General features: G+C 40.2%; 1 protein-coding gene across 2 annotated transcripts in view; it reads left to right on the forward strand.

Annotated features, from left to right (window-relative positions):
• The first annotated feature begins 830 nt into the window (after positions 1 to 830).
• ppip5k1b (diphosphoinositol pentakisphosphate kinase 1b) overlaps positions 831 to 19869 on the forward strand; it is a 43009-nt gene continuing 23970 nt past the window's right edge. For both annotated transcript variants that reach the window (XM_053426612.1, XM_053426614.1), the window contains exons 1-22: positions 831 to 1347; positions 1614 to 1809; positions 2895 to 2985; positions 3674 to 3759; positions 4410 to 4564; positions 4807 to 4908; positions 5717 to 5878; positions 6493 to 6614; positions 7838 to 7939; positions 9032 to 9118; positions 9317 to 9392; positions 9695 to 9804; positions 13365 to 13450; positions 13730 to 13855; positions 16222 to 16343; positions 17329 to 17511; positions 17764 to 17905; positions 18049 to 18272; positions 18465 to 18592; positions 18717 to 18831; positions 19461 to 19568; positions 19679 to 19795. In XM_053426612.1, coding sequence (XP_053282587.1) covers positions 1171 to 1347; positions 1614 to 1809; positions 2895 to 2985; positions 3674 to 3759; positions 4410 to 4564; positions 4807 to 4908; positions 5717 to 5878; positions 6493 to 6614; positions 7838 to 7939; positions 9032 to 9118; positions 9317 to 9392; positions 9695 to 9804; positions 13365 to 13450; positions 13730 to 13855; positions 16222 to 16343; positions 17329 to 17511; positions 17764 to 17905; positions 18049 to 18272; positions 18465 to 18592; positions 18717 to 18831; positions 19461 to 19568; positions 19679 to 19795 — 2817 coding nt within the window. In that variant the 5' untranslated portion in view covers positions 831 to 1170. The remainder of the gene's footprint in view (positions 1348 to 1613; positions 1810 to 2894; positions 2986 to 3673; positions 3760 to 4409; positions 4565 to 4806; positions 4909 to 5716; positions 5879 to 6492; positions 6615 to 7837; positions 7940 to 9031; positions 9119 to 9316; positions 9393 to 9694; positions 9805 to 13364; positions 13451 to 13729; positions 13856 to 16221; positions 16344 to 17328; positions 17512 to 17763; positions 17906 to 18048; positions 18273 to 18464; positions 18593 to 18716; positions 18832 to 19460; positions 19569 to 19678; positions 19796 to 19869) is intronic.

Genomic DNA, 19869 nt, shown 5'->3' on the forward strand with positions numbered 1-19869 from the left:
GGAAATTCATTCATTATCTGCTCACCACTATTTTGATGAAGAAACAACGAGACTCCAAAATGTGGACTCAAACAATTCACCCACCCCTCCAACGGCATAGTCGTGAGTGGATAATGAGTGCATTTTCATTTTTCGGCATCCCTTTAAATGCATCTTATCACTGTGGGCCTGATCTACCAAGATCCCAAATAAAGAGTGCTAAATTGCCTTTGCATTATAACAGATTAGACGTTTATTTGGTTGGCGTTTTGCAGGTGATCTACTAAAAATTATTCCAAGTGATAACAGGTGCAAACATGGTTGAGTCAGTCGTTTTTAAATGAGTCGCTGTGAATGCTCACTTTTGATTGTTGCAGCCACAGATGGCGCTGTGCTGATTAGCATCTACCTTTCAAACGTATTAAATAAAGACGCAGTCGCAATCCCTGCAATTACTCTTAAATTAAAGTATTTGCATCTACTCCGCCCAGTATTTTGCGTATTAAGGTAGAAATGCCTGATTAAGGCAAACGTACTAAATGCACACAGGTGTTGTTCTGCACGCAATGCTCAGTGCGCACCGTTAGTAGATCAGCATGCATGTTTTTTTTGCAGGTGAAATCACATTACATTACATGTCATTTAGCTGACGCTTTTATCCAAAGCGACTTACATTTTTAGAACACTCAGCATTTATGAGGGGCCATTTAGGGGTTCAGTATCTTGCCAAGGACACTTAGGCATGCAGATGTGCACACGCACAAACCTTCAGTAGATCAGGGCATGCGAGTTCAAATCAAGCTACTGAACCTGTTTTTTGTACCATTTCTTCGCAGGGCAAGAAAAAAAGGAGACATGTCATACATCATAGCCTTACCTCCTCCGTCCTGACAAAAGGATCTTGACAGTCTACCTCAACAAATGTGCCATCCATCCTCTCTCTTCTACCTCTTAGCACATCCCCTACTCCTTCTCTACCTCAGCATGTACTGTAAATGCACATAGCTCTTATCAACCGCGTCAGAAAGTCCAACTGACCCTTCACGTTATCACCGGTGCTCTCGGGTGTCAGTCATCCAGCGATAGTGGAACAGTTGACTGGGTTCCTTCTGCCTGTACAGCACATAATCACTATCTGACACTGTGCCAGGAGGTGCCGCCTGGAGCAGCCATGTTGGGCGTGGGTTTGTGATGTCTGAGCCCTGCGACGGACCAGCACCAGGAGCTTGGAAAGGGCGGAGTGTCAGAAACGCACCTCTGTTCGTGGTTGGCAGCGAAGATGATGAGCAGGACATGGGTCAAGTGGAGACAGGCATGAGGAACGAGATGTTTCGAGAGGAAGAAATGGAGGATGATGAAGATGGATCGGTAAGTTGCAGGTGTTTATTCATGTGTGCAGCTTGTGTCAAAGGTTTCCTAGCTAACAGGTGTATAATTAGGTGTAACCTGTACCTCAGGAATTTTACGGTATTAAGAGCGATCTTTGTACTGATATATTATTAGTCAAACTGTAACTATTCAAATGTAAGTTTTTTTTTTTAGCATTTGCAGTATAAGTGGTGAAAAGTCTCTGTGTTATGTGTATCTGTGTTGACTCTTTTTTGGGTCCTCATGTCATGTGTCCTCTCTGCCAGCCATCGGAGAGACAGATTGTGGTCGGCATTTGTGCCATGATGAAAAAGTCCAAGTCCAAGCCCATGACTCAGATCCTGGAGCGCCTTTGTAAGTTTGACTACATCGACATGGTCATCTTTCCTGAGGAGGTGATCCTGGAGGAACCTGTGGAGAAATGGCCCCTCTGCGACTGCCTCATCTCCTTCCACTCTAAAGGTAAGATCTTTAGGGATATCTCTCTGTGTCATGACAAATGGTGACAGGGGCAGGCAAATGTGTGCTGGTATCTTAACTCTCCATAGAGGTGGTGGAGGTTGTAGATTTTTTTGGGTTACACCTTTGTTTGAGAAGTAGCTTTACATTTCCTCTATGAAGTTTGAATTGCTTTAAGCTTTTCAATTGTACTCTGTGCTACTGTGCAAATGCATCTTATTTTATTGAAATAAAAAATCCACCTATAATGAAACAATCAAATTATAAGTCAACACTCTTTGCTTTGTATTATCAAACCTCTGTTGTGAAATTCATTTGTATGTTGGTGGAAACAAAAGGGAAGTGATGCTTCCCTTTTACAGTAACCAGTTAGTTGTCAGACGAAGATGGGAATCAGATTTTAACTGAAACTAAATGTAATTTCCTGCAACATTGTATGAATCTGTTCAATAAGTTAAATAGAAGTATTGTTTATAACAAATGTCACTTCAGACACATTTACAATGAAGGTTCAAGTATCATGCTCTATTTAGGTTTTCATCACTGGCAGTTAACTAAAAAAGCATCTTTATAAATATACATACTGGACATTCATACACTATTCAAATATATAGTTCTACTAACCCTACTACCCTACCAACTGTTTCTGTGGGTATTTGAGTCAGATATCACATGGAACTACTTTTTTCATTGTGTTTGTTTATAGAACATCATTTTTTGAGTGTTGGTATGAGTCGTGTTGCTGGAAAGACGGAAAATGATGTTCCTAAACTGTTTCCGACAGACATGGAAGTTTGTAACACTCACTTGCAGAGGAAGTTGTTCATGTGGAACATGTGTTTTTAGGCATTAAAGGAACTTGAAGATATAATTTCTCAATAGCCCTAGTGGTTGACTAATTATATTGAAGTAACTTAACCTGCACATGGTGATGCAAGCCTGTTCAAATAAATGAACTATTGTTGCTGCACTGGTGGGACATAATGTCATCAGCACACTCAATTTTAGTAGTTGGTTGAGCTTGGATTGTTACTGGACTAAGGTATACAGGCTGACACAGTTTGTATACATTTTACCTCATTTTTCAGGATTCCCCCTTGACAAAGCTGTGGAGTACGCCAAGCTCAGGAATCCACTGCTCATCAATGACCTCAATATGCAGTATTTCATACAGGACAGGTAAGCTTACACACGCACAGACACACACACACAGACACTCCCTGCCAGGCTCATTACCATGACTAACAGAGGGGAAAACATTACTCCAGCCCGAATGCAATCTGAGACCTTGTAGTAATTCCCAGTCATTCCCAGAGCATGATATAAAAGGGCACCTAAGGGCACCTAAGGTTTCTCGTCCGACATTTTCCAAGCTCCTCTGAAAGTTCAGAAATGACCTGCTAGAGGAGTTCAGGATAAGAATCTCACTGAACTCTGGGAATGACAGTGACCTTATTGCTATTTTCACACAGATTTATACATAAATCAGCCAAAACATTAACATGTAAATGGTTGATATGTTGTGTTTGGTCATAATAGAACAGAGCTGTATTGTCCACCAAAGTGTAACATTATCTTTGGCTCACTAATAAGAGTGTAACCCTTTCCTTCTTTACCACCCAATCCTATCAACACCCACATGCTCACACTTAAAAATGAATACTCACTCATTATCTACTCCCCAATATGTTGATAGAAGGATTGGTGAAGTATTCGGGTCCAAAAAACACTTGGTCCCGAAAAATCTTCTTCCACCACAAAATTTAAATTTTTTGGTGGACTATCCCTTTAAAAGCTGAACATGTAGACTCACTATGTTTAATAAACATATGACGTTATTAATAACAGTTGTTTGATTCCCTGTCAGGAGAGAAGTTTACCGGATCCTAAGAGAAGAGGGCATTGACCTACCTCGCTACGCTGTGTTAAACCGAGATCCCGACAATCCTGAGGGTGTGCAAGAGTTCTTTTAAAAAATATAATCTGATTTTAAATAATTAAATACGAACCCACAGCTTTATAGCAACAAACGCATATTAGCAATCACAGTTGCAGTAATCAAGTAATATATTGATCTTTTTTTGTGTTAAGTCCAAGAGCCGGAAACCCGAGTTAATTTAACAAAGTATTACCCATGTAAGCTAAATTGCACTTTGCTGAGTTCATCACTATTTTTGTGTAACTATAGAAACAGAAATGAGACAGTTCACATTGAAAAGTTAAATAATACAATTTTATTTATTTATTTGTTTTTGCTGCCATTGTGACATGTTGCCTGTTGGACATAAAGTCATCTTTCTTAGTCTGTGTTCAGATTAAATGAGGGTTGGACATCCAAAGTAGAGAATGTTCATAGAGATTACGTAAACTGTAATGTGATTGCAATGCAACTAGTCACCATGTGATTCAAATCCCAGCTCAGCAGGAAGATTTGATTTGATTGCGCGTTTACGTGAAGAAGAAAAACGTATTCACTGTCTCTTTTGGTCATAGACATTCTTAACGATTTTGTATTGTACAAAATCGAAACTTATTTGGCCACTTCCTTGTCTGTACCATCAATGTTAGTTAAGAATTATCAAGCAAAATGTGTCCATATGCAGAGTGTAACCTTGTGGAGGCTGAGGACCATGTGGAAGTGAATGGGGAGGTGTTCCCGAAACCCTTTGTGGAGAAACCTGTGTGTGCTGAAGACCACAATGTCTACATCTATTACCCAACATCTGCTGGAGGAGGCAGCCAGAGACTCTTCAGAAAGGTAACTCTCACAGAGCAAATTGGCAACAAAATGTTCAGTCATTGGCGGATACTTTCAGGAAGGAGTTCAGGAAGCTGCACAACTCTAAACCCAGCCATCCATGGACGCAAATATTTGCTGTCTCTTTAAGTTATTAAATGTGATGTTGATTTGATGTCTCACTTTGTTTGCTTAAGAAAAAGAAAATGATGTAAACTTAAATTATTTCATAATTTAAAACCCTGTCTCTTTGATATATATAGATTGGGAGTCGGAGTAGTGTATATTCACCAGAGAGCTGCGTACGAAAGACTGGATCCTACATCTACGAGGAGTTCATGCCCACAGATGGCACAGACGTGAAGGTAAAGTCAAAGTTCATTTGGCCATTGGTGGAGTTGTTTTTAAGTTGACATTCTCCGGAATTTTCCTTTCACATAAGAATAAGTGTTCAGATGAGGAGCAGTGCCTGAGGCAGGACTTAATAATAATGCATTTGATTTATTTAGCACCTTTTTTTCATTTCATTTTCATTTCATTTACCTTTCATATATTAAATGCAGCTCCAAGTTTTTTACAATAATATCAAAGACATGAAATAAGTGATATCAATAAGAACATGTTAGCAATAAAACCAAGACTTAGAATTTATAAAAACCACAAAAATACCTACACCTTTAGATGCGCAGCAACAGTAAGCTGCTTCCCCAAACCTTTTGTAGTTCGTTTTTGGGATATCAAGCAAGCCCGTGTTAGAAGATCTCAGGGAAGAGTTTTGAACTGATGCAAATGCATATGCGTACACATTTTCTATGCGAGATATTTGTGTTCTTTTTTTTTTTTTAAGTCTGTCGTGTATTAGAAACATCTTAAACACTTTTTTCAGACTTATTCTTGCTGTATTCTGAGATGGGCTCATTCTGACATTTTCATGACATTTTCTCACAGGGCTGGCAGGAAAAACTCCGGAGATTGTCCGTAGCAACTGACTCAGACATTTATGTCCTCACAACAGCCCCTTTGGATAATTTCAGGAGAATATTTGGTGTTCGGTGCAGATCTTATAGCAGTTGTAATGAAATATAGAAACCGTTATAATGTGCTCACCGACGTTGCCTTGTTTGTGTGTCTTCTGTTTGTGTTCTTATTATGTGTTGGTCCTGGAAATCTCAGGTTTACACAGTGGGTCCAGACTACGCCCACGCCGAGGCACGAAAGTCTCCTGCTCTGGACGGAAAGGTAGAGAGGGACAGCGAGGGGAAGGAGATCCGCTACCCCGTCATGCTTACTGCCATGGAGAAACTGGTGGCTCGCAAGGTCTGCCTGGCTTTCAAGGTAAACCTGCGTCATCATGCAGCGAATTCAGCACAGTGATCCAAGATAAAAGATCCATGTTTGAGATGGTCAGCCTTTTGTTTTCGAAAACTACATTATTTATGAGTTCGAGGTCATCCTTCTGACCTTTTTTACCTCCCCACAAATAGTGGTGGGAATTTTTTTTTTAATGTGCAGTAATCCATTTGTACCCAACACAAACAATGCATCAACCTGCACAAGACCATACGATTTTTATCCATTACAAGCCTGATAAATATAAACCTGTGACTGAATGACTAATGTGTGCTGCAGTTTTATTTAGCTGCTGTGAAAATATATAAATATGATAATAATTACTTCCATAAACAAAATGCTGCAGTTACTGCTGACAAAATAGTTTATTAGCAATAATAATAATAATGATCATGTGTTCTTTAAAAAGCAGAGAATCAAATACACAAACGAATTATAAAAAAAGTACATACTGTATGGAGTGCTCTGTTATAGTGTGTTCCTCAGCTGTGTTTTATATTCTTGTATTATAATCATGTTACGTCTGTCTGATTAAAACACACTAAGTATTTTCTATAGATGTTACATGATGTACCTAAACAAATCTTTTTCTTCTTTAGCAAACAGTTTGTGGATTTGATCTGCTCAGAGCCAATGGCCACTCCTTCGTCTGTGACGTTAACGGTTTCAGCTTCGTCAAAAATTCCATGAAGTACTACGACGACTGTGCCAAAGTCCTGGGGTATGTGACTTTAGCTCACAGACAAACTTCTAAACACTGATCTCTAAAGCTGCTTTCAGAATGCACTGAACTCTGGAGGTTCTCTGGACATTCTTTGGAGGGGCTGCACATGAGAATGCAATTGTCTGAATTAGAGGCTCCAGACTTTCTCTGGCCAGGCTCCTAATAATATATGCAGAGAATGTCTGAATGAATGGGCATGGTGAGGACGTTAGTTACGTACTATAAAAAAAGTGGCGCCATACATTTAGAAGACACTGACAAAGGTGTCCAAAGAGCCTTTGGTGATAAGAGCCGCCACTGTTGTAGATATGCTGTAAACAAAAACCTGTGATCTCCTGCCTCTGCCTGCTGCGTCACCCATCACCTGAGGACTGAGATTTCTGTTTTGTTGTGAACTAAGTGGAGAATGACCCAATTGTGCGGGTTCACGTCTGAAAACTGTTAAACTTTTCTACTAGGTCATTAGATCGCAGGACTTTTGAAGGAGAACTTTGTAATTGTATTTACCATCACACTTTATTGCAAGAACGATATGCAGCATTGTAGATCATGTAATGAAGAAGAAGGCTCTTTTTCTTTCTGATGTTGCTGACTGTCTTTGAAGCATTGTCTTGCTGTGTCTGTGTGGCAAGTGCTGCCTTGAAGCTGTCATGTTGTAGTTTATCCACAGCCCTTGGGAGCTCCGAGGTTGCTGATGTCAGCTTTACATTGTAGTTTGTTTCTGAATTATTACCTTCGAAGCTGAAACTGCATGACTGAAGACTTAAAAATGTTACAAATATAAAGGAAGCTTTCCCTCCAGTAATGATGATAGCATGAGCACAATTCCTCAAGGTCCAATGCTTATGTCCAAGCAGCAAGTCTTCATTAGTTTCCTAAGGGCACAAAACAAGCACCAATAATATCAAAGTGTTAGCTTTTAATTTCATATAATGTGTTTTTTATGATCTACAATGCAGTCGATTTTTTTTTTATTTTTTATAATCTCAATGTCCCTGGTTTTTGTTGGTTGCATAAAACATCCTTCAGGTGACATATGAGACACAGATTTAGACCTTGAATCAAGGTGTTGCAATGAAAGTGACTGGCACAGGGAGGCATGAGCTGAACAAATAATACGTCGGCTTTATGTATATTTTTCTTTTGTTTTATTAACCTATTTACCTCATTCAATTATGATTTCAAGTCATCATTGTTATTTCTTTCCTCTGTTCCACCAGGAACATGGTAATGAGGGAGTTAGCCCCCCAGTTCCACATCCCCTGGTCCATTCCAATGGAGGCTGAAGACATCCCCATCGTCCCAACCACCTCAGGAACCATGTACGTACTGACAGGGAAAATGGGGGAAATGTTCATGTTGATCCGAGGGTTATTGCTCCTGTGCCTATGACACGTGATATGAGATAAGACCTCATCCTGTACTGTCTTTTATAAATTTGTGGATTTAAGACATGAAATCTTCAACGCTTTTTATAAGCTATTACTATTGAGCTACATTTTTCAACCGAACTAAAATGTTGAGTTTTAAAATATAGGATTTTCTCCTGATTTACTAAACTTTAATTTTCAAAAATCATGTGATCTGACAGGCTTCATATTTCATACCTGACATGTCCTACACTTTTTCCTTAGATGAATAAGGTGGGTGGAAATGAGCCCTCACTTATGAACGCAGGGTTATTAATGTTTACTGACCCACTGACCTCCACACACACTCAGACACTCACTGAGTCCTCACTGAAATCTCATCTCTGTTGCTGGTGTCAGTGACACTCTAGATGATGAGCAATGTGGTTTTCAAGGCTGTAAAAGGTCTTGGATCCCATTAGAGTGATCCAATCTCAAGTGGTCAGTGGTAAGATCTGAACGCGATCGGAGGTCCAATCACTCAAACCACATTCAGAGGTGGTGTGGGACACATGTGGCCACTTTATTTTCCCCATGTGAACGCAAAAAGCCCCTGGGCCACATAAAGGACCACCTACTCAGTTGACACCTCTACAGTTTATATGTGTTTAACATGTGCTGTTTCTCAGTGTCTGTACATTGATTTGACAACCACATAATGACTGGAAAATGGTAAAATCTTTCTCCATAGCACATTTATTCATTCAGCCCCTCTGGAGTCCTCTAACATAATTTGGTCTTTGCAAACACAAATGACGTACGTGATTATTTGCTTATAGATCATGAAAATTAGATCCCATCGCAAGTTGTCACAGGAGACACATTCAGAACACATTTGTATACACGCAGACAAACCTAACACTGACAACTTGGGATCAGATCTCTCAAGATGGATGTTAATACCGGGTCTGAATAGGACCTTAGAGGAGATTTACCGAGATGAACAGTGAAATACCTGAGTTTCTGCTGCATTGACATCTTGTTCCATCCGCTCCTCTTCCTCAGGATGGAGCTGCGCTGTGTTATTGCCATTATCCGTCATGGAGATCGCACACCAAAGCAGAAGATGAAAATGGAGGTTCGACATCCTCTGTAAGTCTGGATTGCATTCAGTTTTATGATTTGGTCTTCTTACTGTTCGCAGTTTTTTTTTTTAAATATAAAATACAGGTAGCACCTAAATTAAACGGCCTTGCCAATTCATGCTGCCCCACATTTTTAAGTTAATTTGGCATTTCTCTTGTCTTCTCTCCCTTAATCCTTCTACTTTATTCTGTTTGTCTCTCACAGGTTCTTCGACTTGTTTGAGAAGCATGGAGGCTATAAATCAGGAAAGCTCAAGCTAAAAAAGCCAAAACAACTACAAGTGAGTGAGATTAATTTTATCTTTTGTTCCCTCTTTTCCCACATGCTCTCCTCTTAAGATTATGAGTCAATCCTTACAGTACTGGGCTCTATATCAGTTATGGATCAATCTAATAGCTATCTCAAGTCCTGTTATCCTGTCACTGTGTCACCTTTTTATAAAAAACATATTTCTTCACTGTCAGTCTCGTTGTTCACATAATATTCAATCAGAACATTTGTACAGGACGTGCTAGTGTGTGTTTAGGCTGGGTAGTGAACTTAAAGCGAAGTCAAATTGAGGATAACTGCCTCTGTCTTCAGGAAGTGCTGGACATTGCCCGCCTGCTGCTGGCTGAACTGGGCCAGCATAACGACTGTGAGATCGAGGAGAAGAAATCTAAACTGGAACAGCTCAAGACCGTCCTGGAGATGTGAGTGACATGCACATATCAGACACACACACACTCGCTCACAAACGCACAACATCAGTCATTATCTTCCTGTTTTCTGCCATCGCCATTCATCGACAGTCGTCCACTCTCATCTGCGATTCTCGATTCAAATCGAGCTCCATCTGGCTTCACCCAGGTTCAATCATCTTTCTCATACTCACAGCCAGACACATGTTTACTGTGGTCACTCCCTCCCTCTTGTCTCTAACCCTTTGCTTTATCTTTTCTTCCCTCCTCCATCCCTCCTCTCTCCTGCTCAACCATCCCTCTTTCTTTTTCTCCAAAAGGGAATCCAGCTTGAATGACACTCAGTACGCACCCTTTTCCCTTCTTATTTAAAAGGATGAGGTTTTATCACCCTCCTTTTCTTTAGTCTTCATAGACTATGTATAAAATATTAGGAATGCTTTGTCTCTACCTGACACAGACCGAGAAGAATTTATGTTAAAACTGTGATTTTTCGCCAATGGTAACCGTTAAGATTGTCGGAAAATGCGCATAAACTGGGTGAAGAAGGTAGTTTAAGCACTTGATTTAATATTTGCAAGATATTCCTAATGTTTTGTACACAGAGTGAATCATTTCCATTAATTTGGACACATACACAGTCAAATGTCTCAGATTTCACTGTGTTTCTGTGTGTGCTGTGTCTGCATGCCATCCTCACCACATATCAACTAGACTCTCAATCTTCTAATGTCTTCCTTTCCCCTACCTTCCGTTTTAGCATTTATACTAATGATGGTTAGTTTCTGCTGCACTAGTCACTAAAACCAAGAATGCAGTGAATTGTTTTATCAATCAAGATACAAATCTAAGTCAAAGGATTAAGTGGTTTACTTTTAAAACAGCTGTAAGGTCCTGTTCTGACCTGGTATTAATATCCGTCCCGAGAGAACCAATCTCTAGACGCATAGAGGAAACATTTGGGTGCATTCAGACCTGAACTAAGGGCTGATGTGTTAGCATCACATAGCACTGACCCCAGCAACACCAGGTTCCTGAGAATCTGTTTCTGAATAGGCTGCAGTGCCCATTCTATGTTAAAGAAGAAACACTTCACCTATCAATGTGGCCCATTGATGTGTTTTTAATGGATTTGTTGGTTTTGGTTTTCATATGTAAGAAAATCACCAGCTATAGTCTTAAAGATGTGGGCTCCCCTCACTGCATGATCTTTATTTATACTTTACATCTTGACAACTTGATTCTTGTGATGAAAATTTTCTTTATCCCTTAAATCTATATCTATATCTAGGCATGTACACCTCAGAGACTTTAAAGCCTGTGACTGTGATCTGCCCGTAACCTGTGCTTTCCCTTGTGTCGACCCTTACTCTTAGTAAACTCGATCCTGAAAGTGTAAACGGTCATGCAGGGCAAGCAGAGGCCCTTGTTTCTGCATTTTACTTTTGAGAATCATAAGAGGAATATAATCGATGTTGAATTTCACCCTGCACTATTGCAAAAGAGTTCTTTGTCATCTTCGTGAATGATGAACTGAACGAATCAGTTTTTATTTGATGAACGTGAATATGCAATAACTAGCATTTCTACTCGACCAAAATATTGGGAGGAGTAGATGCAAATACTTTAACTTATCACGGTCAATGTGATTCACAAAGCCTTAATATAATGACTGTGTTTATGACTATGTCTATATTATGTACCTTTTGAGAGGTAGATGCTAATTGGCACAGCGTTACGCACAGATGTCTGCAGTTATTGTGGTGAGGAGGGGTCGGCAGGTTGAAGACCGAGAGAACAGTTTTTTTCTGCTCGTATAAATATGTTTGGATTGACGGAGGCAAAAATAGTCCCTCTCTTGCCAGGGCACTGATGGCCATCGTCATACCAGATACAGCGTTGGCCGGCTGCCTGGTGTGCGCTCTATGTGCTCTACAATGGCCTGTGTGTCGCACCTGAGAGCTCATTTCACAGAAAGTGAACTGCAATTGCTGCGCAATATTGGTCATAGGCATCTCTTCCACCGGCCCCCGACCTGTTTTATGTACAGGCTTTTATTATGAGCTATTTTTTCTTTTGTTCTTCTTCTTATGTCCTGTCATCTTCTCTTAATTTCATCGTTTTTTGTTTTTACCCACAGCATTTACTTTCTCGCAAATACTCTCCCCTATCGCATTTCTTTGAGTCATATTAATAGTTTGCTGCTTCTTTGCTGTAGCTCAACAACATGTCTGTTTGCCTCTTCCCCTAACGCCGTCAATTCCATGGCATCAAATTTCGCTTTGTGCTTGTGGTCACTCTGTTCTCCGTAATCCTCCATGGCGGAAACCAGCAACGCAAGAAAAAAACTAATTTAATACTACTGCCTCTACCATGTTTGCACCTTTTATCATTTGTGCAATTATTTTTAGTAGATCATCCGTAAAACACCCCCATCCAAAAGTGCAATCTGTTTTAACATTCATGCAATTTAGCACTCTTTATTTGGGATATACTTGTTGTTAATTACTAACTCTAGTTAACTGCGTCCATTCGGAGTGTCATTTGTGCATTTCCTCAGAAATTAACGTTACGCCTACGCCAGATGCAATATGTACTTGAAGGTAGGTGGCAGTGTAGAGATAGTATTAGGGAATATGTGGTGTATCATCATTTCTGCCGTGATCTCAGAATGAACAAAAAAGTAGCCTCCTCGAGTGTCGCCATGTTTATTGTGTACGTCATGCAAATCCAGAAGTTCTATATGGTCGGATTTCTCTGGTGTGCCCTCTAGTAGTAACTTCTGGTAAAACGTGTGGTATACCGGCAAGTATATGAACACCTACGTTCACGACGCAGCCGGCTGTCTACGTGAACGCTTGTTTAAACAGAAAGTGTATCTCCGGCCGTAGTGTTTGTTTGAAAAATGGCTCGTCAAAATGTTGTTCTCAGTTCAACACGAGACGAGACGCTCACAGTCAGGACTCGGTGCTAAAATGACCAGAGCGACACGCAGACATGATCCGACACCATTGATTAATAACTAAACACATGATCGTTAGGTTGTCACCTAAATCATCTCAAGAAAAATGGAACAAATGAACATGAACTAATTCCTTTTTGGAAACGTAAACTTAGTTAAAAATTTGAACTAGTTCATTTTAAATGTAAACTGGCACAACAATGAGTATAACTATATATAAACCTTTATAAGATGTGTTATTAAATATGGTTTGCAGCTCCACACACATTTTATTTGATGGAATAGGGGGCAAAATGGCTGTTTTGGTAGTAAAGGTTGCCGACCCCAGTCATGACCTATACAAACTCACCCAGTTGATCCTAAGTATCAACTGGGTGACTGAATTATCATTAAATCAACTGCTAATAAGGTTACTGTGTTGTGTGTGTGGTCAGTGTGGCAGACTTGGAAGAAGTTGTTGCCTTGTTCTGGTCTCCTTATCAAGCTTTTGTTGGAATTGGTTCAGGGTTAAGTCAGATGTGTGTGGTGTTAAAATAGTTCAGGATGGGATGACTTGTTTCTTTGTATCTATTTGTGTTTTACTGTCTGTCCCTCTATTCCTGCCCTCCAGGTACGGTCATTTCTCAGGTATCAACAGGAAAGTCCAGCTCACCTACCTGCGTAACGGCCAACCTAAAGCCTCCAGCGAAGAAGAAGGTACACGCCCACACACACACAAACACACTCACACAGGTAGTAAAACTTTTGCAGTGTGGGAAAACATTTCAAAAGCCAGAAACCTATGATTCAAATAAAACATTTTAGCAAATGAAAGATGCTAAATTATAAAAGGGGGTCTTAACTTGGTTGGACGAGATAGAAGGTTGAATGACATAAGTGCTTTTGCAGTTGCCAAATACTAAAATGTTGGTTATGTATGTATTTTTATGCAGTGATTTCTGATAAAAAATTGCAAATCCGCTGCGGTTCTTCCAGACTCTAAGAGGGACGGTCCTTCTCTGCTGCTGGTGTTGAAGTGGGGCGGGGAGCTTACGCCTGCAGGCCGGGTTCAGGCTGAGGAGCTGGGCAGGGCCTTTCGCTGCATGTATCCTGGAGGTCAAGGTACAAGTCACTCGCACTCGCACTCGCACTCACACAGACACACACACGCCCTTCAACTAACTGACCTACTTCTTTGGCTCTTGTGAAAAACGTGTTCTTCTATGTCGTAAAAGACAAATGGCCCCTTTTTAATTATAGTTTACAAATCTTTTTTCTACCCATGCACAAACTTGAATTTGTCATCCAGCTTTCTTTTAAAGGTTTACAAATGTTTGTTTATAATTTAACAAGCTGACATTTTCCTGAACCTAGTTTGAGCCCATATCCACAGTCTGGATATTCAGACATTTTTGTCATGCTTTCTTCTGTTTTAATCAAAGTGATGTTTTATAATCAGTAATCACTGTCTTCAAGTAAACATATTCTTGATAATAATTTGTTATGAGAAATGTTTTGTTCTTTTTCAATGATACCGATATTCAGACGCTGTTATCAAACTGCAAACAAAATCAACTTGGAACTGATAACTGATTGTCTACAAACACATCGGTCTGAATTTATCTCCGTACACTGCTTGCCTGTGGGAAAGAATATAATATATCTAATGTCTCTGCTTGCAGTTTGCAAGATCAATAGTTATTCACTACACTACTACTTCAATTATGTTGAAGCGTACTTCTGGGACTCTGATATTGCTTCATCTGTTGTAATTGACATAGGTCATATAATTTATTCATTATGGTCTTAAAAAGGTAAAAAATGTCTGTCAACAGTCCCCTTATGAAACCACATTTAAATTCACCACTTCAGGATATCTAATGTACTTGGAAATCCATGACATGTACAAAAACACCACAATATATGCTCTCACAATATTATAGAGTCTCAGGGGTAAACTTTGTTAGATCAGAATCCAATACAATTTAAGTCAATGGTGAGTCCTTCTTCAGACCTAATTAAACAACAGAAAAACCATAACATGCCTCCACACTGCTCCTCTGGTGTCATCCATGTGTCCGTAAGCCTCGACATTCAATTCCTCCTTGAAACAGAGTTTTAAGCCCATAAGTCCTCTGATATCTTCCCGGCGAGCTGCGTTCAGGGACTGTCGGAAATGTTATCGTCCGCTAACGTCCACATCTTGATGCTGTCCATCAATCATTCTTTTCAGGCTTTCTTTCTATGTTGCTCTGTCTCATCATGCATGCAAACTGTGCAGAAAAACAACCTGAAGCTGCACTAAACGTATTGGTTAGTAGATGCAGTCTGTCTTTTGCTGCTTCTTTTCTCTGATGAAAAGAATGTAGTCTGTCCTTTGCTGCTTCTTTTCTCTGATGAAAAGAAGACTATTTTCTTGCCGCAGCTACAGTTTTCATTCCTCTTCAACAGCAAAAGGTTTGTCTTTTAACTCTGCTCTTCTCTTCTCACCTGTTGTTGCATTGTCTAAACCACTAGCCGGTAACCGCGGGTCCCTTGGCTGCGAGTCCCCTATTGACTTTGGTAAGAGAAGGGTTGCCTGGATGTCACCGCTCCTTCACGCCTCTCTCCCCGTTCTGCGCGCTTGTCGCTCAGTCCACTAACGCGCTCGGATTTCTCCTCTCATCATGACCTTTTGATTCATTTAATCTAGCAACTAGTCCTGTGTGTCCTACGCTGAAATTGGTGTGTATTGTTTGTGTTGTTGATTTTTCCCGAGGTGATCTAATGTCTTGCTGGCACATACACAGTCAGCAAAAGTGGCTGTTTGGTGTTGTAAGATCACACGGGTCATCTCACACTAATCCCACAGCATTTTTGTATGTCTTGTTTGTTTGAGCCAGTTTGTTTTAGCCTTTATTAAATCCTAGAAAAGAGGTCGATCCCCAACATACATCGGTTCTGACTTAAATAAGGCATGATAGTCAGACTAATTGGCTATAGACAAAAAAATGCATGATGCATCAGTGTGATTTAATCTGATGTTCATATGGAGCTACATGAATCTAAATATATTACAATTTTAAAAGATCGAGGGATTTAAGAAATGTTAATTGTCTCTATTCATTTAGATAATCTAAAGTCTTTCATCTCATCTGCAGAAAAGCTGTTTACTGCTGGGTTTCACTAAACATCTATTCGCTTAACCTTCACTTCATCTTATTGTTACTTTTAAACACTCAGTCGGGTGAAATGGGCCATGTAAAAGCTTTCATATGTTGAGGTCTATGTATTTGAACTGAAAATGATGGTGCACCTGCACAGGTGGGGTATTGTCTGTACTTTTAAATGGACATTTTTGAATACAATTAATATACTGTGGTATACTTTTTTTCCTCTTTTTCTTTTCAACTACCTCACCTGTGACTCAGGTGTTTCTTCAGTGTACAGAATCTCAGTGCTGTAAAAAGCTCAGTTAACTGTGATGCTTCACTCGTTCAATCTTCCAGGTGACTATGCTGGGTTTCCTGGGTGTGGCCTCCTGCGCCTGCACAGCACTTACCGCCACGACTTGAAGATCTACGCCTCTGACGAAGGCAGAGTGCAGATGACAGCTGCTGCGTTTGCCAAGGTAATTCTGCCTCTGTGACTGAAAGATTTAACCTTATGTGTTACTGGAGTTGGTTTTAACACTTAATTTTTCAGTTTCAGTACCAAATTTGTGAAAGACTTTGACTCCCAATATATCATGTGCACCTTTTGTAACAGGACATACTGGAGATCTGAAATCCTGTCTTTGTGAGGACAACTCTCATATAGTATTTGTTACATAATCCTGCTAACGGACTAAGCAATGAAATCATAACCTCCTTGGCAGAGGTTATAACTCTATGTCCAACCTATGTACACAATATATATATATATAGTATATACATAATATTGTATATTATCATAGAGCTTTCATGTTTTGCTCGGGTTTCTCCTGCAGTTTTTCTCCTGAAGTTACAGAATATTGCTTAGTGTGGGTTGAAGTTGTCAGTGTCAATAAATATGATGACTATAAGCAGTTGAAAAGCAGTCAAAAATGTCATTAAATTTATGAAAATGTCTTCATATCGCTTGTTTGGTGTAATCAACTGTCCAGAATCCAGTCTTTGACACAAAGAGAGACTGCAAATATTTACCTTGAGAAGCTGAATTGCCAATTGAACTGAACATTTTCAACAATTCATTGATAATCAAAATACATTCTGATTCATTTAATATTGATGGAAAGAACGTTTCCGGTCCTTCTAATGGAACATACAATCTGGGTATGTGAAGTTGTGCTAAATGCCAATAAATACAAAATTACAGCACGTTCAGCCTGAACTATCTTAAAGGGCTATAAATACAGGCTTCTTTGAGTAAATATTCATATGACCAGAGGCTGTAGATCAAATTTTTTTTTTAAAGAATCAATGAACCAAAGCTTTCCCAAAAACCTGATTCAGATTGACCCTAGCTATAAACAGTTAAATTTTATTCAGCAGGTTTATGTATTACGTTCCCACAGGATATGGGATAGGTAGATGAGACACAATGGCATCAGTTCAGGTTCTCTGGTTTCTCTGCAGGGTCTGCTGGCCCTGGAAGGAGAGTTGACACCGATCCTGGTCCAGATGGTGAAGAGTGCCAACATGAATGGACTGCTGGACAGTGACAGCGACTCTCTGACTGACTGCCAGCAGAAGGTGAAGGCCAGGCTTCATGAAAGCATGCAGAAGGATCAGGACTTTGCAGCTGAAGCTTATGAGAAGGTATTTGTAACACGTGAGATCCTGAAATGAAACTTTGCAGATGATTTGATAAGATGACGACTTGTGCATTTTCCTGTTTGCAAGTAATTCTCGGAAACAGGGCGTGCTTCTCAAGTCTCCATTGCTGAAGTATTAATATTTATCCAAATATAAATATATACCTCCTATGCATGTATTGGCAGCAGGTTAACCAAAGTCCCTCCTGTCTATGTTCTCTGATATCAATTTCCTTCTGTTATAAATGGGTGTCAGTTGGCCCCAACAGGTAGTCCTTCCCTGGTGAATTCCATGAAGATCATTCAGAATCCAGTCAACACTTGTGATAAGGTCTACACCCTCATCCAGAGTCTCACCAAACAGATCAGGAAGAGACTGGAGGACCCCAAGTCTGCAGGTAGTGTGAACCCTTAGTACCTGAATCAAGGCTTGTTCCAGACAAATGTAGCAAAAGTGCAATACTTATAGTGAAACATTAAACCAGACAATAATTCAGTGTTAAAGTTCATAAGATGAATCCTCCTATGTGTTTTGCTCCAGACCTGCAGCTTTACCACAGCGAGACATTAGAGCTGATGCTTCAGCGCTGGTCCAAATTAGAGAGAGATTTCCGCACCAAGAATGGGCGCTACGACATCAGCAAGATCCCTGACATCTACGACTGCATCAAATACGACTCACAGCACAATGCCTCGCTAGGACTGGAGGACACGCTGGAGCTGTTCAGACTGTCCCGCGCCCTGGCTGACATAGTTATACCACAGGTGAAAGCAAAACAGTCATTTCTACAAGGTTTTCAGAGAATGTGCAACAGATTACACTCATTCATCCTGTAATGCTTTTGTTTCCTTCCCCCAAAATATGGTCCATCTCCTCAATGTCATGTACAAGTAGATTAAAATGCCAATACAACTTTTAAAATGGCTCTTTTTATTCCTCCCCATCATTCATATCAGGAATATGGCATCAGCAAAGCTGAGAAGCTGGACATTGCTCAGGCTTACTGTGTTCCTCTGATGAAGAAAATCCAGCTCGACATGCAGAGGACCCATGAGGATGAGGCTGTTAACAAGCTGCACCCCCTGTGAGCATTCAAAACCACCACTGAAGCCCAAACATGTTCACATGTATCTGTGTGTGTTTCTGTAGTCACTGATGTCATGCTGACTGATGATCTCTTGTGTCATTTCCTGTCCCCTGCTGTTCAGGTATTCTCGGGGTGTAATGTCTCCTGGTCGTCACGTCCGCACGCGTCTCTACTTCACCAGCGAAAGCCACGTCCACTCCCTGCTCAGTGTCTTCCGCTATGGAGGCCTGCTGAATGTGAGCTGTGGTTTCACCCTCTGAAAGATGGTGTTCTTTCTTCCATTTGTCTGATGATGATGCTGAGTTGGCAGAAAAAGAGTAGATCTATAAACTGCTGCAATAAATGCATGCAGGTGAATGACTGTTTCGGATAGAATCACTGTTTGGCATTGAAGTCAGCTTGTTATACAACAAGCTGATGTAATGATATAATGAATATATCAGAAGTTAAAAAAATGTTCTCAAAACTTCATTGCAGTTTTTACTAAATGAAGTCCATTCGGGGATTTTAATAAGTATTTGTTTGATGAAGTTGCTTAAAGCAGATTTTGAGGACAGAAGCCTTCCGGTTTCAAGTTTGTCCAATCAAGTTTGAAACGGCTTTGGTTTCCAGCAGGCGGACCACAGTAATCGAAACGATCAGCTAAACAGTGGACGGCAAAGATCATAGCCAATGGGCAGTGCAGTCATTCACAGCCCATTTGAGGCTTTTTGATAAAAACTGTGTGGTTCAGCAACAATTTTAACATTATTGTTCATTTTAAAGCATTACATATTTGCTGTTTAATACAGGCCGATGTCACACCAATTGCATGTGTTTAATGTATTTGTATGTGTGTGTATGCTCGTGCATGTGTGTGCATCAGGAGGAGAAGGACCAGCAGTGGAAACAGGCAATGGATTATCTGAGTGCTGTGACCGAGCTTAACTACATGACACAGATAGTCATCATGCTGTATGAAGACAACAATAAGGTCAGGCTACACAGAGCTGCATCACTGTGTAGCAATGCTCTTTCTTACTTATATTGTACCAGATCTATCATTTATAAGTCATTGTATTTTAAAATGTGTGTGGCAAGCAGGACCCCTCCTCAGAAGAGCGTTTCCATGTCGAGCTTCATTTCAGCCCAGGAGTCAAAGGATGTGACGATGAGGAGAATGTACCTCTCGGCTTCGGCTTCCGCCCAGCCTCCTCTGAGGTTTGTGTAAAGATGTGGGTTGGTCTAGCAGGTTTGCCCACAGTTGACATCCTAAAGTTGTACAGATTGTTAAA

The sequence above is a fragment of the Pleuronectes platessa genome, chromosome 7 (assembly GCF_947347685.1).
Source record: "Pleuronectes platessa chromosome 7, fPlePla1.1, whole genome shotgun sequence".
In the NCBI taxonomy this organism is placed as follows: domain Eukaryota; kingdom Metazoa; phylum Chordata; class Actinopteri; order Pleuronectiformes; family Pleuronectidae; genus Pleuronectes; species Pleuronectes platessa.